Genomic DNA, 23,894 nt, shown 5'->3' on the forward strand with positions numbered 1-23,894 from the left:
GAGATGGAAGATATGACTATGCATCGCAGATCTTAATGTCGACGCATCTACGATATCCGAGCCACGCGTACGGCTTGGCTCAAGAAGTAGATCGTTATGGTCATGATGTGAGCCACACATGTACGAAAATAGGGTAGTTTGAAAAGTTGATAAGTGATCTACATTCAGTGAAAGAGTGTGGCCCATCTCAGTATCCGACCGCTGCTTTTCTTCCAATATTTGGTGGCCACCTTATGAACGGTCACGATCTCTCACAAATGGATCGCATTGTCAAGCCTACATAGAGTCGCTTTCCAATGATACTAATCCGGCGAGTAGCCGCAGTGTGCGGCTCGAGAGGACTGTATTGTCGTGGGGAGTTCTTTGATACTCTGGCAGAGCGCGATGTTTTATACACAGGCACTAAAAATTTGCACATGTGGCTAAAAATAACTCAAGACATACCGTCCAAATGCCGGAAACGATTGTTGATAGTTCATTAGTAGAAAATCAGATGAACTGTACGATCTTAAACACTGATCAACGGTTTGTTGAATTCACACCGTTGATTATTTTTTATTTCATCCCTCCTATCAGCCCATCACAATCTTAAACACCAATCAACGGTTTCTAACGACTTATTTATACTGTGACATGCCGAGCGTGCATTTTCTCAGAGCCCACGTATCAAACACCACGCTCTGCCAGAGTATCAAAGCTTTTCTATATATATTTTTTATTATTACTCCTAACTCCTGAGTAATGATGTCGATTAACGATAATAATTAGTAATTAGGAATTAAGAGAAAAGAGAACCAGTCTATCAGGTAGAAGCGGAATATCGTAGATCCATACTCCACAATCCTAACTTCGCAGTTTGGACCGTCCATCTGGTTACAACTACTGTTGATGGTTTATGATCCAAGATCCAGATATATCAGATCATATACCCATCCGATCAGTGGCCTTCAAAACGACGGTTGAAACGGAAAATTTTAATGGTCGACTTTCAGTGCAGGAAACTGAAGGAAAGTGATGTTGGCTTTGCCTGACAGAAGTGGATTCTGGCATATGGATCATCAGTCATAGGGTCCACTAGATGAGTGGTTCGGATTGATATATCACCTACCACCAACTTCGGTTAGATGGCTATATTGCATTACGGTTCTATCTACTCAACCGTGTCATCTCCCTACTCACCAACTTACCCATTGCGATGTACGACATCGTTATTGCCGTTATGCCAGGTGTCATTAAAAAAAGGCCGTTAGGTCTCAAAAGACAACGGTCTGATGCAAATACCTATGTGGGAACCAGGTGGACCCACCTACGGTCATGATGGGTATTTGGGCATCGTGTAGGAGGGGACCACCGTAGATCGCACGGGACCCTAATAGCATGATCTATGCTGCGCCAATCAAAGCTTGTCAAATTAACGTTGAGAGCAAAAATAATCTTGACCGTCCATTTTTCATGCTTGCAACCCTTTCTATGATTTTAATGTTTCGATGACCTATATTAGCGATTTTTGAGCCATGTGCAATCCACTCGGACTCCGATCCAACGGTCATTCTAATCATAAGTGGGCCCACCTGCGAGTCACAGAAAATCATTTCTCGTAGTTCTAAGTACGCTATCCTAATGCATAGCCCGCGGGTAAGACAAGTTTTACAGATGAGAAACGATCTAGCGTTCCATACACCTAGTTGCATGTGAATTCTTTGGCATCCACATCAGTTATCTGAACCGTCCACAAGTTCCAGTCTACTCTTCAAAGGCTTCCTTGAGAAAATCATACTGATCTGGTGATTCAAACCATAAAGTCACTCCCATGCAAAAATGAATGGATAAGATCGTTTACAGAAAATGATGTATATTCGATCTCAAATTGCAGTGATCTTTAGAGGGTCTCGGGCACAGAATGGAATCAAACTAATGGACGGTCCAGATATCTGATGCGGAAACCATGGAGTCCAAATGCATCTAGTTGCACAGAAAAGTTCACATATGGTACAACACCATTTCTCTGCGGTTAAAAGTGAGCTGAAATCACATCCGAATACTTACAAACAGCAACAGCCAAACGAGTCATCTTCTCAAGATGAACGTTGGAGGTCTCACCATTTCGTTGATTGGGACAGTCAAGGTCTTATTTCAGATTTTTGGAAAGCCCCCTGCAACCAATCAAATTCCCAGATTCGTGCTTGCATGGCTAGGGCTTTTGGATCAAGGTGAAATTTTTTTATTTGATACTCTGATAGAGCATGATGGATGATACTCAAGCACTTGCATTTTACACGTGGCATGCATACAACTCAAATTAAACAGTTCAAATAATAGAACGGAGATGGATTATGAATGTGAATTAATATTGATTGAATGAAATTTTGTGTTGAATTAGAACCATACGTTGTTATTTTTTCATGGTGACTGCATTTGGTATCACTTAATTTATATTTGTTTTATAAACCATCCAAAATTTGGCCCACTATTTGGACGGTTTAATTTAAGTCACACATGTGGCACGTGTGCAATTTTTGAGTGACTGTGTATTATCCACCGCACTCCAGCAAAGCATCAAGAGTTTTCTTATTTTGGAAGCAACTTGTAGCAGCAGGTCTATATAACAGAAACGGTCTGTCTTCGTTGGTGTTATGTTAGGAAGGATGGCTGTTGAAACAGCTCTTGGTGATGCAGGATTGCTGTGGGGTCAACGTCAACTGTGCACCAGATCTACCCCGTCCATTTAAATGAGCCTTTCGATGCTAGGCCTTTGAGCACTATTTGTGGGGTCCACCGTGTTGTGTGTATGCTGCTATCTAATCCATTCAATAGAAGTGTCCAACGTGATTTTGGACCAGTCGGCCTTATTTTCTGTGTCAAATCCCATGTGGGCACACCACGTGATTTTGCACCAGTCGGCCTTATTTTCTGTCTCAACCGTGATCGTGATTGGGAGAATGATATAGAGCAGGTCACGGACAGTTTCATGGTAAAGATGAACCAAGAAGGCCCAGTTGCGGAAGTAATAAGGACTGTTGGAACATTAAAACAGTTGAATCTTGCAAGTTAGAATGCTTTTTTTGATGTATTATATATGATTTTCGTGCGAGAAGATACTTTAGCCAACTAACCCTGCTATGTTGGATTGCCTCATTGGATTTATGAAAGTCGATCATATTGATGGTCAAAAGTCCATTTTATTTTCATTTTTATTATGAATAGTACATTTTAATTTTATCATAACTTTTGCTCATTTGAGTTTTACAAGTTGTGCCTAACGCGAAAAGGGCTTAGCAAAATTAGGAGAATAAAGTGGTTAGACCAAATTAGACACTTACTATTTTTTGTTGAAAACCATGAAGTGTAGAAATGATGACAGTTTATAAATAACAAGTTTACCATTTATAATAATTCACATTTATAGGGAGTTTGAGTCTAAAACTTTGTCCTAAGTTTGAGTTTACTATTTAAAATAGTGTAATTTTGTTTTTTAATCATTAATCAATTTACGTTTAAATTTATTAGAAATTATTTCTATTTTATCCCTCGTGGATTCAAGAAAACTCTATGAGGAATCCATTGAGCTCCATGGATTGAGAGCAACCTAATGAAGACAGTGATCGACCTTATCACATCCTTCCCTACATCAGAGAACAGTATAGACAAGGCAGATCGTATGTGCACATGACATGGGCCCCACATCAAAACAGATGCAACTTGTTGATAATTGTGTCATAGAATTCCTTTGTAACCCCCAAAGTTCGGAGTTCGTAATGTTCATGTTATATCCACTCGTCCATCCATTTTCTTAGCTCCTTTTTGCACGAGAACCCAAACAGAAGGGAGACCCAACCTCAAGTGGGCCACATTGCAGCAAAGAGTGGATATGGAAAAGCATCATAAAAACCTTCTACGCCATAATGATGTTTATATGCCATCCAACTCATTTATAAGGTTATTGTTTTCTGAACGAAGGGTGAACACAAATATCAACTTGATCTAAAATTGATGTAGAATGGGTTATGTATTTGTTTATGGCTAAGATGGACCAAAGAAAAGAAGCCGCGAAGGATCGACCACACTCAGCATAGTTCGATTGGTCAACCTTTGTAGTCGACAAGTTGAAATTACTTGTTGGCTGATTTTTGCTAATTTATACAAGTTGATAGATTTTGTTGACAGGTTAAAATCCAGTTCAATAGGATGACAAGTCGAAATTCAGTTCGAGTCGACGTGTTGAAAATCATAAAATTTTCAGTTTAATTCTTTAGACACTTTTTTGTTGTTTTGACCCATCGACTTTACTAGTTGATGATAGGTCGGTGAATACAAAAAATTTGCATGATCTTCTTAATTCGTTTCCTAATTTGATTAGAACTCTTTAATTAGGATTTTCATGATTTATTTAAGATTATTTTGAGGTGCTAAAATAATTTTTTATGATTAATTATTAATTAAAACTTTTTAAAAATTTTATTCCTTCATATAGATTTTAGATTTTCTCTCATGAATTCGTAAATGCCTTATGGATTCAACGTATTTAAAAGTCAATGAACAACCTCATCATGTCCTTCCCTTCCTGCGTCAAAAACTCATATGACGTGGGAAGGTTTTATTGATGGGCGTTCAATCCTTAATGGTGGGGTACGGTTGAGTTATGAATCTTCCTGTGATTGAGCTTATATCCTAAAATGAGGGAACAGATGAACCGAGTGGAAATAACACAAACATCATGGTGGGCCCAAAGAGCCTTGATTACCAGGGCTTATAGCTAGTGGCATCATTTTGGTATATATATATATATATAAACAATTAAGTACTTACCATGCCCATGCAGATAGCAGCTACTGCCGTTACATGACAGCAACACAAGTTGCTGGTACGAGTTCACCACACGCTTTTAAAACCTTGAGTGGGAAGTTGTGTTCAAATCAAAGGTGTGCATTTGGATGGCCCCACATGTTATAGTTCACTGAACCTTAAGCCCACGTGTGTGGAATAATGCCCATCCAGCCACAAGTACACTGCCAATATGTGACACGTGTAAGAGATCCAAGCTTTCTATCAGGCGTCTCGAATAGTTTACAGCTTCTGTAGGCCGTTTCACTCCCCCAAGTGGGCTACATTGTTCTAAACAAACAACTTTTCCATTAACCATATGTTTCCATGAAGCAGATTTCGACCTGGCCTAGGTTGGATGATAATCCGTCCAAGCATGGCTCTTTGGGGCCCTCCGTGGTGTATGGATTTTATCTACTCCGTCCATCCATTTTTAAATATCATTTTAGGATATTATCCCAAAAATGAGGCCGATCCAAGGCTCAACTAGACCACGAATTTGGGATTAAATACTCACCATTAAAATTTTTGAGAGCCGCAGAAGTTTTGGATCAAACTGATATTTATGTTTTCCCTTCATCCAGGTTTATATAATCTTATGAAAAGGTTGGATTGAAAAAAAAAAAAACGTCACGTGTCTCCTAGGAAGTTTTCAACAATGAGTATTATTATCACCTTTGCTTTCTGTGATGTGGTACATTTGAGTTTAGACCTGCCTCATTTTTTGTGTAATAACATAAAATAATCTGTAAAGATGGATGGACGGCGTGGATAAAACATATACATAACGGTGGGGCCCACAGATCCCTTGACCGGATGGATTATTGTGGAGGAGGGCAGGACGCAGTCTGCTTCGGTGTTTCAAACAGAATGACTAAGCTGCATTTGGATATCTGTGTTTTTCATTGATTCGGGTTTGTGACCTTGTGAACAAGTTAGAGCACAAACAATCATTGCTGTAGGCCGTAGAAAGGTTTCTCAATCATACTCACTGTTTCTTACGGTGTGGTCCACTTGAGCTTTGGATATGCTTCAATTTTGGAGGCCATGGTCTAAATTGAGCTGCAAAACGGATGGATGGCATGGATAGAACACTCCATCAAGGTGGGCCCTACAAAGTCCGGTCACTGCGGAGGTCATCACTACTCAATCTACATATGGGCAACTATACCACAACTTGTAGTGCACTGCTCATCTTTTTCGCCAACATGCCACCAGTTTAGGAAATCTGTACCATGGAAACAATAGGCCCCACCATGAAAAATCAGGGTCATCAGCTCACCAGACAGCCACCAGCCCCGTGGCTGATGTTCGGTGCTCTGTGGGCCCTACCATGATGTATGTATTTCATCCATTCCGTTCATCCATTTTTACAGAACATTGTAGGGCTTTATCCAAAAAATGAGAGGGATATAAACCTCAGGTGGACCACACAACAGAAAAACAATAGTGATGGATATCCACCATTTAAATGCTCCTAAGGCCAACTGTACTGTTTATTTGACATCCAATATGTTGATTAGGTCATGAAGACCCAGCTTAATGGGAAAAACAAATATCAGCTTGATCCAAAACTTTTATGGCCCCAAAATGTTTTTAATGGTCAACATTCATTCAGCACTGTTTCCGGTAATGTGGTCCACTTGAGATTGGGATATATCTCATTTTTAGTCTCGTACCATAAAATGATCTAGAAAAATAGATGCACAGCATGGATGAAATACATACATCATGGTGGGGCCCACAGAGCACCGACCATCAGCCAATGGCCGGTGGCAGGGGGAGTAGCCAATCCGTTTCCCGTTCTATCCACTTCGTTGGTCCTGCCCAAATATTCATCAGACCGTATGATCCCAACCATCCAATCAGCGAAAGCTTTGAATACCCACTGCCTGCTACTTTTCTTACCATCAAGTACACCCTCTAAAAAGAAAGTTTAGAACCGTCAAATCAGGGAGCCTTTTTTGGGAACGTGCAATCTAAGACGTGGGCCATGTTGTGGCCCCCAGTGTACATGAATGGTTACTGTGGCGAAAGCGGATTGCGTCCTACCCCGTCCGTCTCCAGCTGGGAACAGGCAGGGGTTCCGAGTGCCCACCGTGATGTATGAGTTTTATCCACACCGTCCATCCATTTCTACGTGGAATTTTATGAAATAGGACCAAAATTTAGGCAGATGAAAGACAAATATGGACCACACAATGAGGATTAAACTGTTACTGTTGAAAAATTCTTGTGGGCCAAGAAGTTTTAGATCGAACTGAAATTTGTTTTTTCCCTTCATACAGTTCTATATTACTTTACGAATAGGTTGGATGACAAATAAACATCACGGTGGGCCCTAGGAAAGTTTCAACGGCAAGCAGCATTATCACCACTGCTTCTTTTGGTGTGGTCCACTTGAGACTTAGATCTTAATAAATTTTATTTCTATTTCATAAAATTCTAATTGTAAATGGATGGACGGTGTGGATAAAACAAATACATCACGATGGGCACTCAGAGCCACTGCCGTTCCCAGCTGGAGACGGGATGGGGTGGGACGCAATACGCGTTCGTCGCAAGGTGGTGTTAATAATGGCTAGGCGAGTTATCTGATACTACGGCAGACTATAGTTCGTACACACGCATTAAAATATGTACACGTGGCATAACACTACTCAAATCAAACCCTCAATATCTTGGAATCCATTCTAGATAGTCCAATAAACCTAAAATCATACTGACTAGACGACCCAAATCACTTGATCACTGACCGTCTGTTTCTTGATTTAGATCATATTATTTTGACTATATATAGATGTCCACTAATCTTGCATTTTAAAAATAAATCATAGTACACGATCCTGACAGTTCATTTTGAGTAAAAAATATTCCAGGTATCCAATATAGTAGTGCTTGAACATGAAAGTAACAGTCTGCCAGAGTAGCAAGGTTTTTCAATACTACCATAAGTACAATCGAGCGAGCTCACTTCTTTTCACACTCGCCAGAAACAACATAAGCTAACTTGACTAATATTATAAAATCTAAGCCGTAAATACCTTCTGGCCCAAAATTCAGACCGTTATTGTAGTTAGTTTAGCCACAAAATAAAAACAAAAATAGATAAAATTAATGAATTTTGTACGTGCCACATATTTCCTTTCAAATTATTATATATATGTTTTATTTTTCCATTATATTCATTCATGCTTTAGATTTCACGTTATAAACGTATTGGATCTCATACAAACGTGCTAATTCATCAAGTGTGAGAGGAGAGCAGCAGAAAGTTGCAGTCGCGCGAATCTGCATTGAGTTTCGAAAATAACAAAGCAGGAGATTAAAGAGGGAGCATGTCTTTATAAATACACCTGCATTCTCCCTCCCTTTTCACTCAGAAGGAGGCAGTTGGGTCAGATCAGTTGGGTTGGTTGGTTCGACCCAAATGGCTCTGTTTTCTCATTTCTCACTCTCTCTCTTTTCACTCTCTCTCCTCTCACTCTCTCTCACCATTGCAATACCAGTCCACAAACACCACCATCCCCACATAGCTTCCCACAACTACAGAGATGCCCTCTCCAAATCAATCCTCTTCTTTGAAGGGCAGAGGTCTGGGAAGCTCCCTTCTAGCCAGAGGCTTCGATGGAGAAGAGACTCTGGTCTTTCAGACGGTTCTGCCATGCATGCAAGCTATCTAACCTTCTTCTTCTTCTATTTTTCTCCATTTTTTTTCTTGATTCTTTGAAATGCTGATGTGGGTTTTGTTTGGGGAATGCAGGTGGATTTGGTTGGAGGGTATTATGATGCTGGAGACAATGTGAAGTTTGGTTTTCCAATGGCTTTTACTACCACCATGCTTTCATGGAGTGTGATTGAGTTTGGTGGGTTGATGAAAGGGGAGTTGGGGAATGCAAGGGAAGCTATTCGTTGGGGTACTGATTATCTTCTCAAAGCTACTGCTCATCCAAACACCATATATGTGCAGGTTGCTTTTTCTTTTTCTCTTTCTTTTTGGGGTTGGATTTGCTTTCTTTTTCTTTTTTCTCATGCGGTTTCTCTGTTTCTTTTCAGAAAAAAAGCTGTTTATTTTGTATTCTCCATTTGTTTGGGATTTTTATTTTTAATTTTGGATTTCTTTGTTGGGTTTTTCTAGCCGTTATTGGAATGTTGGTTTCTGGTTCTTATAACGTTTTGAAATTTTTTAGAAGAAAAGAGGAATAAGAGACAAAAAGCTGTTTTTTTTTTGGTTGTTGAAGATTTTCAGCAATGAAAATGGTTTTTGGGATTTTTAGAGGGCTTGAAAGAAAGAGAAGCAGAGAAAACAGAGCAATGTGAGTTTTTCTTTTTGGTTACAGGTGGGTGATGCTAACAAGGATCATGCGTGTTGGGAGAGGCCAGAAGACATGGACACTCCAAGAACTGTCTACAAGATAGACAGCAATAGCCCTGGTTCTGATGTAGCTGCTGAAACTGCTGCAGCCCTTGCAGCTGCTTCCTTGGTCTTCAGAAGATCTGATCCTTCCTACTCCAAACTTCTTCTCAATAGAGCTATCAGGGTAAAAATCCCCCCCAAAAGAACTGTTTTTTTTCTTCATTGATTTTTTTTTTTTCTCTGAGTATTTTCTTTTCTCCATTTTGAGTTTTTTTTTTCCTTAAATGGGTTGCAGGTCTTTGGTTTTGCTGATAAGTACAGAGGTTCTTACAGCAATGGGTTGAAGCCATATGTCTGTCCTTTTTACTGCTCTTATTCTGGCTATCAGGTTTGTTTTTTTTATTGGAAACTTCTCTTTTATATAGATTTTTTTATTTTAAAAATCTCTGATTTTTCAATGTCTTTATCTGAAGGATGAGCTGTTGTGGGGAGCTGCTTGGCTCCACAAAGCCACAAAAAACCCAGCTTATCTTAACTACATTCAGGTGAATGGTCAGACACTTGGAGCTGATGAAACTGACAATACCTTTGGTTGGGATAACAAACATGTTGGGGCAAGAATCTTAATTTCCAAGGTCTGTTTTTTCTTTCTTTCTAATCTCCATCCCTTCTATTTTGATTTTTTTTTCAAAAAATAAGACATGGGTTTTAAGCTATCTGTTGTTTTTTGTCATTTTCAGGCGTTTTTAGTTCAAAATGTGAAATCCCTCCATGATTACAAGGGGCATGCAGATAATTTCATATGCTCTCTTATACCAGGAGCCTCTTTCTCTCAAGCCCAATACACCCCAGGTCTTTTCTTTTCCCTTTTTCCTCTCTCTCTCTCTCTCTCTGAGAACTGAAAGGGAGGATTATTGCTTTGAACAGGAGGTCTTCTTTTCAAGATGAGTGACAGCAATATGCAGTATGTGACCTCCACCTCCTTCCTCCTGCTAACCTACGCCAAGTACTTAACCTCCGCATCCAAGGTCGTCACCTGCGCTGGTGCAACCATCACCCCAAAGAGGCTCCGAATCATTGCCAAAAGACAGGTATAACCCTCGGTGGGCCCTACTTATTTTCATATGGGCCCCACTAATTAAGTATGCTGTTGGGTCAGCCCAAGTGCTTCAGTCATTTGTTGAACCGAACTGGGCCACCCACCAATCAGAGAAATTCACAAGCTGAACAGCGGATGCTTTTTCAGATTTGAAAACCTTGGTCTGGACGGTGAGGATCTCTGATCAATGGTATTTTCTCCATTGGATGAACGGTCTGGTTCTAGCCACTGCAGAATTCTTTAAAAAAAAGACCTTTGACTAAGTCTCTTTAATTGGCTGGGGACTTACTCAGGCAGCCTTTGACTGTTGATGCCTAGTCACTCAGAAATTGTACACGTGGACACTTAAAAAAAAAAAAAAATCCAAAATCAGATTAGTTGTATGCCACGTATGCCGTTTCTCTAAGTGGCTGTGTATCATCCATCACGCTGCCAGAGTATCAAAGCTCTTCTCTTTATACAGCTGTTCCATTGGTTTTTTTTATGGTGCTTAGGTGGACTACTTGCTGGGAGACAACCCAATGAGAATGTCATACATGGTGGGGTACGGAGGGAGATACCCACAAAGGATCCACCACAGGGGCTCATCACTACCGTCCATCGCCACTCATCCAGCCAAGATCCAATGCTCATCAGGCTTCACAGCCATGAAATCCGAATCCCCCAACCCAAACATCCTCGTCGGGGCAGTCGTTGGTGGGCCAGATGCACATGACCGGTTCCCTGATGAGCGGTCCGACTACGAGCAATCCGAGCCGGCCACGTACATCAACGCACCGTTAGTGGGCTCACTGACCTATCTTGCACACTCCTTTGGTCAGCTCTAAAGTCATCATCAGATCCGTTGATTATGTAATTGGGCCCAAGGTCCAAGGCCCATCCTTGCCGTCTAATCCGATCTGGGCATGGACAGGGAAAATGAAGTATTTTAGGATAGTATTGGGATATGAATTTTTATAGTACAATGTCTCTCTTGCAAGTCGCGAGTAGAGTAGCGTGCCTCAAACGGCATTTGTGTAGGTGAGGGTTTATATAGTACATTTGGGTGTATACAAGAGGGTGGGTATCACTCTTTTGTATTTTGGTATTGGGACTTGTAATTTGTTTGCTATTATGTATCTTTTAATTAGTGGAGATAGGTTTTGTTATTGATCTCGTTTTATATTAAGACAGATCGGGGCTGTTGATGTGGTGGGCCATAGATCAAATATCACATTGATGGGGTGATCCTATACTTTCTCCCTTTCTACTAGTTTAGTTGCAGATGACCAATGATCGTGGATTATGGCCAAAACATGTGATGGCCCACTAAATTAGATGGCTATCTATTGCAATATATAGATTTGTGGGCCATGGCCAAACTAAGTGATGGCACCTGTTGAGTGTAGGGTGGAGATGTTTTGGGTGACCGTCCATCTTCCTATTATTAGGAAGCGGATTACCGCGAAAGCCTTTTGCAGGAACTTCCTGCTCCTGGAAGCTAGGTGGGCCCCACCGTGATGTTTATAGAAAATCCACCACGTCCATCAGTTTTGCAAAATCATTTTAAGAATTGTGACAAAATCAAATCCAAAACTCAGGTGGGCCGTGCATCAGGAAAACGTGTGTTGGTAAATTCTTACCGTTGAAACCTCCCTGGGTCTACTGTGATGTTTATATACCGTCCGTACCGTTAAGAAGGTCATTCCTACCAGGATGAACTGAAAAAACAAAAATTAGCAATATTCAAAATTTCTTTCAACGGTGGACGTTCAATCCTCTGTTGTACGGCCCACTTGAGTTTTGGATTTGCGTCAATTTTGGGCCCATCTTCTAACATGTGGAAAAAACGGATGGAAGGAGTGGATTTCTCACAAACAATATGGTGGGCCCCACCAAGCTTCCCTTGGCAGGAATATCCTGCGGAGCCTTTAGCAGGAAATCCGCGTCAGGCACGGAGATATTCCAGTGCCCAGTGGGTCGACAGAGATGTCCTTGGCAAATCCACTCCGTCTATCTGTTTTGCAAGACCATAACAGGACAGGTAACTAAAAATCAGGCAGATCTAAAACTGATGTGGGCCATACCACACAAAACAGTGGGGATTGAACAAATGGGAGTGTGACAGAAGTTTTGTATCACGATTATATTTGTGCCTACAGTTTATCAGAGTGGTATTAACCCTATGAACGGTTTAGATGGTATATAAACATCACGGTCAGCTCCAGGAAGGTTTCAATGGTGTACATTTTCTTTCCCACTGTTTCTTTTGATGTGGCCCACCTGAGTTCTTTTTTAGTGTTTCTGGGTCTAGCTTTTTTTCCTATTTTGGTCTTTTAAAACAGATGGACGGAATGGATTTATCACAGACATCAACGTGTACTCCACACAGCCCCAAACACAGGTATAATCTCTGTGCCCGGTGTGACAGGCAAATCCTCTTCCCTGATATTAAGGAAAAGATGTGTAGGGTGTGTAGAGAAATCGAAATCAATGCTTGAATTGAAAATTGGAGAGGTGGGGATAAGAGAGAAAAGGAGGCAAGTGATGGATGGTCATGTGAAGTGGGCCACAGCAGTCTGGTCAAAGGGTATCCCATTCTGTCAGTGTGAAGTCTCAAAAGCAAAGATCTGATTCATTTTAAAGTAACATGCAGCTCTGAGCAACCTAACATGGGAAGGAGATGAGATAGCAGAAAAACATTCCACACTGGGACCTGACGGTCACGGCCTGCATTATTCCAGGGCTTCCTTTCTTTTCTTTAATATTATTATCAAACCAAGCTGCCTTTTCTAATGATTTGACCCAATGGCACTCCATGAAGAGAGAGAAGTGTGGGCCCCAGTAAATTTTTAATAATGGGCGTTCAATCACCCACTTGAAATAATTTTCGGATCATGTTTTGGGGGCAAAATGGATGGACGGTGTGGATATAAACACGTCATCTTGGACGGTTTGAATAATTTTTTTTTGAATTAAGGCTCAGGTTAGTATATCTGAACCAAACCAAGTCGGATTTGAGTCATGGGTCGGGTTGAGTCGAGTTGAGCGGTCCAGCTCAGACTCTGCTTGAGTTTTTTGAGCAGTTAAAAATCAACTTGACTCAGCTCAAACTCAGTTTCAAACTGAGTCAAGTCAAGTGAGTTAACTGAGCTGACTCGATTCATGTACTTATGATCCCGGGAAGTTTTCATCCATAGGCATTCAGTCCCCACTATTTCTTCACATGGTGTGGTCTTGAGTAGAGCTGTACACAAGCTGAACCGAGTCAAGCTTGGCCCAACTTGACTTGACTCGGCGAAGAGGCTACTCCAGTTCAAACTTGGCTCGGCTTGGTCCCCGAGGCTAATGGGCTAGCTCAGCTCAGCTCAGCTTAGTTAGCAGCTTGGACCAACTTGAGTGAAAGCTTGAGTTTGATCTTTTGAGCTGGGTTTGAGTTTGAGTTCAAGTCTATAAGATGAGTTTGAGTTTGGGTTTTAGGATTTTTAATATACAATCTATATTTTATTTAAATATATAAATATTTTGTAGCAAGTGAATCCGATTAAAGTCGAATCGATTCAAACCAAGCCAAGTTCGAGTCTAGCTTGGTCTATCTTGAACTTAAAACGAAAATTTTCCAAGCTTAAAACATTAACTCGACCTAGCTTTAACCTAATTTCCAGCCAAGTTGAGTCAAGTGAGTTAACCAAGCAAACACGATTCATCTACAACTGCTTTTGATCTTCCTCATTTTAAGTTCATTTATAAAATGAGATGGCAGAATGGATGGACGGCTAGAATAAAACACATATATCATAGTAGGTGCATATAACTTTTCCATGAGTTGGTTGTGTGGTGGACACCAGCCAATTCCCATCCGTCCCATTGGATACTAACACCGCCACTAGTGACGTGGACTCTAGAAGAAGCTGTGGGCCCTACCATGATGTATGTGTTTTATCCATACCATTTATCCATTTGGGACCATTATTTTAGGACATGAGCCAAAAAATGAGACATCCAAATCTGAATCCATACCACAGTAAAACAGTGGTGATTGAAGGGACACCATTAAAAACTTCCTAGGGTTTACTATAATGTTTGATTAGGTCACACAGACCTAGATGAGAAAACACAAATATCAGCTTTAGCCAAAACCTGTGGCCCCCGAAAGTTGTAATGGTGGGCGTCCAATCAAGACTTTCATGTGGTATGGCCAACCTGAGATTCGGATCTGTTTCATTTTTGGGCTCACGCCATGAAATAAGCTAGCAAAATGGATGGACAGTGTAGATAAAACACACACATCATGGTGGGGCCCACAGCATGCAAACTGCGTCCGTGGATGGTTATGTTTTACTTTTTAACAGTCAAAGATTTCAACGTCCTATGTGGGACGCTGGAACTATAAAAATGTTCTTAAGCACAATCTCAATGCACCCTGGTAAGGACTTAGGCCCATCATCTCCAACCATTCAAAAGACAGCTGGCGGGAACCTATGAACATTCCAAAATTTTGAATTTTTAAAAGTCCATTTTGAAATGCATGTTAAGATTCCAACACACCATTGTTGGATGGGAATCAATGGCCAAAAGGCTGATATGTACATTAAACCACATGAGAGAATCATCAAGGCACTGAAGAAGATTGATTAAGGAAAATAAGAAAAAGAAAAAGAAGGGATATTTGGTTTTCATTAATAAATAATGCGAAAAGGCACGAACAGCTTTCGAGATCATTGTATTTGGCATTTGAAAGCCAAACAGATGAATTGGCAGAATGTAACAGTGCGCCATGCTGGACCTTTGAGACTGCATCAGCGTTTCGGTGGGCATTGGTAGCATTTTTCGAAGAATCCAAAGGAACGGATTTGCCTGATGAAGTTCGTCCCGCTCGCCCATCCACCAAATCCAAATCCAAAAACAAAGACCCATGTTGCCACGAAAGCGCTCGTCCAGTACATCAATCGTCCGCGTTTCGCAATATCATCTTGGGCCTGCTCATGCAAAGAGAACATAAACAAAACGCTCAGGAAAGAAAATATTTGGACTGATAGAAGCCCATGATCCAGTACGAAATCTTAGTGGGAACACTCATGATAACAAAGATCACTAGATCGGCGTGGCCCACCATAGATTGCACGTGGTCCAAAACTAACCATGATTGAATGATCATAGCAATACCATTATCCATTTTGCACGTCATTTAAATGAACGTGATCGTCTGATGTGGGTAATATGGAGGCCATGTGCAGTTTGCGGAGACCGCTCCTATCTAATGGTCCACTGTTGTGGAAGGTAGGCCCACTTGGGCCCCACATAAATTTGCATGCACGGTACATAACTTTCTATTGCTAATTGTATATATAGAGAGCTATGAGATGCCGATTCACACATTTGCATGAGGCCTGACCTGGTATGTGGTCCAAACCGTTCATCCGGTGGTCAGTGCCATTCATATAGTATGCAATTTGGCTGGTGACCTAAAAAACAGCCAGCTAGCTAGTGTCAAAGCTCTATGGGTCCCACCATGATGTATGTGTTTTATCCACGCCGTCCATATAATTTTAGGGCATGAGCCCAAAAATTTAGGTAAAATAAATAAAAACAACAGATTTTGCAGCGTCTGAACCAGGCAAGTGATTTGGTATGGGTTCTAGTCCTGTTCCCTACCTTTTTTATTTTTATTTTACGAAAAAAAAAGCATCTGAACCAGGTGAGTGACTCAGTCAAGTTGAGTCACAACGAGTTGACCAGGTTTATGAGCCGACTCGACAAGTATCATTGAGTTGTGCTCAGCAGCAAGTTTCCAAGAGAGTTCAAAATCTCGTCAAGTTGAGTTGACTCAGCCGAGTTTCTAGGCGAGTTACCGAGTTTTAGAACTATGAAACATACAACTTATAAATCATAATTGCCATGCAATATGGAAGTGAAAAAAAAAAAGAAAAGAGGAGGAGAGGTAGACTACTTACAGTTTCTAACTGCTTCTTTGAGTAAGCTCTCATGAAGGCAACACTTGGAATTATATAGACTGAGAACGAAATGAGGAATGCACCCATGATGGAGTTTATGGGTCCAAAGAAAGGAATCGCTAGTGCAAAAAACCAAATAACCAAAACGACCGGTACCCTCGCCAGCGCTCTAAGCAAGAATATATTGCTTAAATGAACTCCGACGAGTTTCTCCCATGCCAGAAATAAAGGGTTTGCATTCAGTAGGAATGCTACGTACTGTGCAAGGAATAAAAGAAATAAAATGAATGTTGTCAGACGTTAGACAAGAGCTTGTAATTGTCAAATAAGAGGTTAGATGCTTCTTCTTTTCTTTTTTTTTCCTCTGTTTTTTTACCTGATGAAGAATCATGGAGATTATGCAGACGTTTTTCATTTTTGAAGGTGGTAGGACTCCAAATGCATTCGATCGATGGAGGAGGATGTCTCCATATGCCCAGTACACCGAGACAGAATTTGGAACGGTTAATAGGTAGGTGTACATTACTGCAAATATATACGCAAACTTATATCTTCGAGGTTTCCACATTGCCTCCATTAATTCACTGTAACAAAGAAACAAAGTAAAAGCTCTTAGGCGGGTGATTGCATAAGCGTATCACTGATCCCATGCCTCCGATAATAGAAGTTGAAATATTCTTAATGTAGGTTGCTAATTCTGCACATGTGCAAGGTCCACGTTGGCGTTTTTCAAAATAAAATATCATTTTTGTAGTGTTTGCCTGTAGTTGTAACCTTGATGTGGCCTAATGAAAAAGTGACATGTATGCATGTTGGATGAAATCATGATTGTACCCTTTTTACTGTGATTCCCAGACGGACAAATGCACATGACACTTTTTCATTGGGCCACATCAATGCTTACTATAACCGTTGGTTACAAGCAATTCACATCCATAAAAAGACAAGGTAATGCAGGGGCATTTTCACACCGGGCTTGAGTGGGGTCGCTTGTGGGATGCAGGGGCACACTCAGGGTGGGCGGAGCCCATAGTGGAGGTCTTGTGTTCGAGACTCCTCACTGGGAGTGATTAATGCGCATTTCACACCGGGCTCGAGTGGGGTAGCTTGTGGGATGTGGGGAAACACTCAGGATGGGCGGCCCGGTGAGGTGGTACCCATGTGATTTGGGGCCCACGGGGGAGTTCAGCCGAAGTTTTAACCCATGAAATGTGGGGCCTGGGCTATGAGATAAAGGGATTAATTCCTCATACTCTAATAGTTTGAGCTTTTAGAGCAAGTGGTTAATTGTCCTGCATCAAATTGGTATCAGAGCAGGAGGTCTCGTGTTCGAGACTCCTCACCGGAGGTGATTAATGCAAGGGCATTTTCATACCGGGCAGTGGGGCCACATGTGCCACATGTATAGGGGCTAGGATCTACATTAACTCCTTATATAACCAATACGAAAAATAAAGAAGCCACAAGCATACTAACATGCAGAGTCCATGGCTTCCAAATGAAAAGAGGATGTTTGTGGCTCCTGTGAAGAAATCCACCAAATTTTGGGGTCCTTGATGAGTCACTTGTCCAATCTGAAGTTCGCAACACCATTCACTCACTCAGTAAAAAACATCAATGAGCAACTGCAAGTTATTCTATGTTCAGTGCACAATAATAGGAGCGTCTATAAAATGGGATTGGAAAAAAGATGGAACATTCATCACCTGACCATGCTGGACAGCAGCCACTGTCATGTAGGCTGAAGTAATGCTGGTTGTAGCAATTCCCAGAAGAGAGATGATGCGAAAATTGTGAACGGAAGGTAACAGAACTGTCGGGATTGCAAGAGTGCCAAATAAATAAAGCCACTCCCTCTTGTTCCAGTTTGAGTTCATGTAATAGACATGACTGCATCACCACAGCAAGAAAAATCCCATATTGGAAGCCGACTCAAACACAAAACCAATCATGATCTCAGGGATCTTCCCAAATGGGACTCTAAGCATTGGATGGTATAGAAGATCAGGAGGTTACTTCACCTAGAACAAGCAATGAGTTGCAATACGCACGCAAAGGTAAGAGCGGTCATGTTAAATGCCAGCACCAGGTTTCCCAGTTTCTTTCCAGCAACAATACTGATCACCTCATGATACTGAGTGCAACAAATACAGAAAAGGAGAATAAGCAGGAGAGCATTCACTAGAATAACAGCAAAACAAAACCATTGTTAGAGAAGATATTAGACAAATATCATTTAGTGATGAATCCTAAGGTGCACAAGAGAATTGGGTTTTGATCATTCAGTTCAGAAGAGAAAATAACCAAATGAGGTTTCCTAGTGATCATCAAATTGAGGCGGATCTGTAAAATTCCGGTTAGATTATGTTCAAGTCAGACTTGAAAACCATGAAATTTGCAACTCGGAGCCCAATCTCCTGAAAATTAATGCTAAGAAAGGTGGTTTATAACTCAGACATTTCACTTTATTATGCAAATTATTGCAATTCACTTCAATGGTGCATCAGTATTGAATAGAGAAAAAAAAACAGAGAATCCTTGGTGATGGTATTGAAAAGTGTCCAAAACAACATGGTTAACATTTTAAGTCTATATAGGGACAACCATATAGGTTTCTGTATTTGACATCATAAAAAGAGGGACCGATCATAGGGTTACATTCAATTATCAATACAAAAGTTACAAAAATCAGTGGAAGTATTATAAGAAAAACAAAAACACAAATCATTCTGAATTTCTTGTTGGCATTCTCTTGGCCTGCCTTTCACAAAACCCTATACTCTTTAGTCGAAAAGAAAAGAAAGGAAATCAAGTTCCAGATTGATATATAGGTGGGAGTTTTATAAATACGACAAACTATCTACGAGCCAGTGCCACATGTAGGAATTCTTCCATGCTCCAATAGACAAAAATCCAAAGTAGTATATTTAGACGTGATTGAGATACAGAGCTCCATGACTAAAAAAAGAGGTCTTCATGAATACAAACTCTTTATTCGATGGGGAGATCACCTCTGCATACACTAAACTCGCTGAGAAATCCAACCTCAAATTTCCAAAAGAGAATTTCCTAGACATATTCTCTCTTAGTCTTTACTTTGAATTCCAAAACCTACAGGTCTAGTTACAACCCAAATAAAGAGATAGAAATTCAATATTACCCAACTAAACTGCCTGCTCCTGAGATGAGCTGGTAGAGATTGTGTACTGTGTGTGAGTGAGTGTTGCCTTTCAAAAAAAAACTGCCTGCCCAAAATGTTACGAGCTAAAAGTACATTCACCAAGTAAACTTAACAAAGCCAAGTTTGGAATGTATGAGTTAATTAGGGTGTGTTTGGATGGTCAACAAAATCGAATTGTGAACATTCAGTTCAATTAAGGAGTAACAATGAAATTGTAGTGATGAGAAAGCAAACCTCAAATTACAGTTACCTTCCTTTCAAATACTATGGGATCCAATGATAGACTGTGGGTCCCACAGCCTTTTTCTGGGTGTACACAACTGTAAAGTATTATGGGTTTGTGTACAATCTGTACAGCTTTAAGAAGCTATACTTGTATATAGGCGGTATTTTTTATATATAGTATTTGAAGTCTTTTATAGATTAGTTTCTTAATTTACTCTCTTTCCCTTCTTTTATTACAACTTACCCTAAGCTAGTTATTAGTAAAGTTAGGAAGTTTGAGTTGGGGGCCAACGGGATCTAATAGTTACTTTTCATTTGGGAGTTCTTGTACAAAGAAGGCTATATATCGTCTTCATATAGTTGGTATCCTTGTGGGGAAGACTCCCCAAAACTATCATGTTCTCTATCTTCTTTGCCTCTTGCTTCTATATTGCTTTCATGTGTGGGTTGGATGAAACTCCAAGATTTCAAAGTGAAGAGGTAACTCATTCATGCTTTTAGAATTTGGGAATTTATCAAAAGGTGTGTTCTTTATGCTACTCTTGCAATGGAATTGAAGCTAGATTTATTCATAGTTTCCATCCCCATCATAATACTTGTAGATGTTTCTTGCATAGGGATTACAAAAAACAACATAACTACTCAAAACCCTCGACAAAAGGATTTCGATCCAATATGAAAGGACCAGATGCTCTATTCCCCTCTTTTTTCTTGTTTTTATTGTCGCTTTTATTTTTCCCAATTTATCATTCGCAAACTCAGACATGCGTTACAAGCAACGTTATCAAATGGCATAAGTGATCGCCTGTGACCCAAGGGGTTGTGCGCATATGCGATTGCACAGCCCCCAAAAATTTTCTTTTTGGGAAAAAAATCAGAGTAATAAAGGAAAAATGAAAAAAAAAGAAAAAGAAAAAGGAGAGAGAGAGAGAGAGAGAGAGAGAGAGAGAGAGAGAGAGAGAGAGAAAATGTAATAAAATAAGAAAAATGTTGGGCAAAAAGGGAGAGAATGAACCAAAAAAAAGGTCTAATGGTAAGAAATCTGACCATTTGGACATTATACGATCGCATACCAAGTATGCTATGGCATAGTCGCATAATTGTGGTTTATGCAGTAGCATACTTCTTCATGTGACTGCATAATGTCAAACGGTACTAAAACTGCATACGTCATTATGGCAAAATCGCATAATTGTGGTTTATGCAGTTCCTATGAAGAGTGAGCCCTGATGAGCTGTCTTGAAGACTCAAATTCCTAAGACAACTGAATATGGACCAAGGTTTCAAAACTTGGTTTTGGAGGGTGACTCATTCAGTGATGGAAATCACCATGACATGTTTGCATCACATAAAGGAATTGAAAAGTGAAAGTATGATCTGAACACTGTCTGAAACAGAACTGCTACTAGTGTGGATGATCCCCCAAATCTGGGGGTAACAGGAGAACTATCAGCTGCCCCACCTGCTCAAATCTAGCAACGACCCTCAGAAAGCTTGTCTGCGAGTTGTGAAATGGGTATCTGAGGAACTATTTATAGCTGTGTTTGGATTCACTATCAGAATGAATCACAAATTCATTACTGTCTTCAGTGTTCATAAGAGGAATTATCCCAAAATAGCAGTTGAATTCCTTTCGAGTCCAACATGGAATAGCATAATTACATTTCCAAACCTAGTCGAAGGTAAATGCATTTTGGTCATTGCTTTATTGAACTTATTATTGCAATTCAATTCACTAGTGCATCCAAACACAGAGTAAACAGAGGATTTGACGTCTGGTAGGATTATATGTATTTGGGTTAAATGGAATATCATTTGAAACCACTTAGCATCTGAAACCAGATTATAAGCAATTATTAGTCAAGTTGTACCTAACATCCACAAAAGAGGAGAAAAATAAAACATTACCTTCATGATAATCCGACATGGGAAAAAAGAGAGGGGGCGAATTCATGAATGAAACCAACCTGGAGAACGTGTCTTTCATGAATAGTGCCAGTGGCTCTTGTCCTTTGAGAAGCCTCTGCATGAAAAAGGCTGAGAAGATAGACTGTCCAGCAACCAAAGGCACCATAGAGAAACTGTGAACCCACTCCAAACCAATATCCCATTTGAGCGAATGTATATGGCAGGGTGAGGATCAAAGAGCCAACCTGATCATGGACAATCAATGCAGAGAATCTGTTATTATGAAGCATTCTTCATCATTATCAAGAGGTAGTATATGATGCTTGGTCGAGTTACAATGGCCAAGCAAACCAACGTTTTTTTTTTTTGACCTAACAACTGTATAGTGGGTGGTGCATTTTGGCAATCAAGATCACTCATCTGGTCAACCTAATCAACAATGAGCAATGTCATAATGCAGGGGTATTTTCACACCAGGCTTGAGTGGAGTCACCTATGGGATGCAGCGGCACATTCGGGGCAGGCGGTCTGTGTGATGTGGGTGGCTTGTGTGAGGTAGGCCCCACCCTTGTGAGGCAGGTGGCTCGTGTGAAGCAGGCCCATATGAAGTAGGGCCCATGAGGAGGGTTCAGCCGACATCCTAACCCATGAGACGTGGGGCTTGGGTTATGAGATAAAGGGATTGATTTGCCACTCTTTATTAGTTCGTTCTTTTTAGAGCAAGTGGCTAATTGCCCTGCATAAAAGTGGTAATGATGAGCAAGTGGTTAATTGTCCTGAATCATGCCAGTGATCCACATGCAACCAGAGGAACAATGGCCTATCAAATGGCTGTATTTATTAATGGGGAAGAAATTTGACACATGAACAATCCATGATGAGGCTCACCAGATGAATGGTACGGATCACAGAATGGTGAGTAGTGGGCTGTGGGCTCTACCTTTAAAGTTGATGATCAAGCAACCTGGTGGCCAACATGCACGGGAGAAAGTTGCCGATCATCTCTAAATTTTTTAATGGTGGAGAATTTTGGGATGTGACCCCCTTATGGCATGGCCCACTAGATGAACAGTACAGATCACCAGATTGTAGGCTGTACCTGTAGTGTCATTTTGATGGGCTGAACATTCTGCATTTTCTCCAGCATCGAAGATTCTAAACAACCCAATAAAATAACAAAAGCTCATTCCCCGATTTCCTTCTTATTTCTTTAAATTTGACCATCTCCCAACCCATTAAAAATATAAATAAATAGAAAAGAAAAAAGAAAAGAAAAAAAGACCCATCTGAACAAAAAGCTAATTCCCAACACAACAGACTAAAAAAAAAAAAACACATAAGATAATCAAAACCCCCAAAAGATCATAATCCAACATTTAAAAAAAAAAAAAAGAAAAGAAAAGAAAAGAAAAGAAGAACATTCTTCTTAATACCAAAACACTCAAACAAAGCTACTGAAACCAAGAAATGAGGGGGAAAAGAAAGAAAGAAAGAAATTGAGAAAGAAAACAAAATAAAAAGAAATACCTGAGCAGCAACTGCATTCAACCACGCATCAAAAACAGACCCACCATGCCATACCAAAGCATTCCATACATCCCTCGCCGACGATGTCGTCTTTTCCTCAACCTTTCCTTCATTTCTTGCATTCACAACACCCAAATTCCCCTTCTCTGCATTTCCATCCTCCATTTCCTCTCCTGCAATTGCTCCCAAGAACTATATTAGAATATACAACACCCAAGAAACTTTAAAAAAAATAAAAATAAAAATAAAACCAAGAAAAGATTCAAAAAATACCCAGAAAAGAACAGGACCTCTCCTTGCTTTTGAGAGAGAGAGAGAGAGAGAGAGAGAGAGAGAAGAACAGTTCTCCTGGCTTTTGAGAGAGAGTGAACAGTTCTCCTTGCTTTTGAGAGAGAGTGAGACGACAGAGAGTCACCGCCTTGAGATGAAGAAACTACTACCAGAAGTAGTAATACTGCTCCAGGAGGGGCATTTTCGGTAACAGCACTTTTCTTCTTGCAGGCTGCAGCTCAGAGAGAGAGAGAGAGAGTTGCTTGATGTAGATACGATGTTGGACAGAAACGGTAAATATTAACAAGAAAGGAGGGTAATCGTTTTCCATATATGACGAGGGAATGCAAAGATGGCGGCCTCTTCCCCAGCCCGAAGACTTGGAACGCAGGAGGAGGTGTGCACCACGCTTGCCCGATGTGCGTTTGTCACATGTTAACTTTTCGTGGTGCAGTACCATCTTTCCCGCCAACCTCCAACTTATGTAGAGCATCCATACCGTTAAAACGGTAGACCACAACATGAGTATCATCCATCATAAAAATAGACCTTCTGTCCTCATCCTATGGTCCA

The 23,894-nt window shown here is 40.5% G+C and overlaps 2 protein-coding genes across 2 annotated transcripts; one reads left to right on the forward strand and one right to left on the reverse strand.

Annotated features, from left to right (window-relative positions):
• Positions 1-8,193: 8,193 nt before the first annotated feature.
• LOC131225507 (endoglucanase 17) lies at positions 8,194-11,429 on the forward strand. Its single transcript, XM_058221044.1, has 8 exons — positions 8,194-8,491; positions 8,585-8,791; positions 9,162-9,362; positions 9,474-9,566; positions 9,652-9,813; positions 9,919-10,030; positions 10,106-10,269; positions 10,772-11,429. The coding sequence occupies exons 1-8, from the start codon at positions 8,252-8,254 to the stop codon at positions 11,102-11,104; spliced, it is 1,512 nt and encodes a 503-aa protein (XP_058077027.1). The 5' UTR covers positions 8,194-8,251; the 3' UTR covers positions 11,105-11,429.
• Positions 11,430-14,909: 3,480 nt separating this feature from the next.
• On the reverse strand, positions 14,910-23,659 carry LOC131225532 (auxin transporter-like protein 1). The gene is made up of 10 exons (XM_058221071.1): positions 23,457-23,659; positions 23,325-23,426; positions 23,052-23,224; positions 21,584-21,769; positions 18,232-18,344; positions 17,917-18,100; positions 17,687-17,784; positions 16,587-16,794; positions 16,211-16,468; positions 14,910-15,235 (listed from the first exon to the last, which is right to left on the reverse strand). The coding sequence occupies exons 3-10, from the start codon at positions 23,214-23,216 to the stop codon at positions 15,056-15,058; spliced, it is 1,392 nt and encodes a 463-aa protein (XP_058077054.1). The 5' UTR covers positions 23,217-23,224; positions 23,325-23,426; positions 23,457-23,659; the 3' UTR covers positions 14,910-15,055.
• Positions 23,660-23,894: the final 235 nt, after the last annotated feature.

This window comes from Magnolia sinica, chromosome 14 (assembly GCF_029962835.1).
Source record: "Magnolia sinica isolate HGM2019 chromosome 14, MsV1, whole genome shotgun sequence".
NCBI classification, from domain to species: Eukaryota; Viridiplantae; Streptophyta; class Magnoliopsida; order Magnoliales; family Magnoliaceae; genus Magnolia; species Magnolia sinica.

Excerpts from the sequence above, each read along its gene's own strand:
- LOC131225507 (XM_058221044.1), top strand. The coding sequence starts at position 8,252 with ATGGCTCTGTTTTCTCATTTCTCACTCTCTCTCTTTTCACTCTCTCTC. Across the intron at positions 9,363-9,473 it reads TTCTCAATAGAGCTATCAGG|GTCTTTGGTTTTGCTGATAA; the intron begins GTAAAAATCCCC and ends AATGGGTTGCAG. Across the intron at positions 9,814-9,918 it reads CAAGAATCTTAATTTCCAAG|GCGTTTTTAGTTCAAAATGT; the intron begins GTCTGTTTTTTC and ends TGTCATTTTCAG.
- LOC131225532 (XM_058221071.1), bottom strand. The coding sequence starts at position 23,216 with ATGGAGGATGGAAATGCAGAGAAGGGGAATTTGGGTGTTGTGAATGCA. Across the intron at positions 18,345-21,583 it reads ATGAAAGACACGTTCTCCAG|TATCATGAGGTGATCAGTAT; the intron begins GTTGGTTTCATT and ends TGTTGCACTCAG. Across the intron at positions 16,795-17,686 it reads GGAAGCCATGGACTCTGCAT|TGAATTAATGGAGGCAATGT; the intron begins GTTAGTATGCTT and ends TCTTTGTTACAG.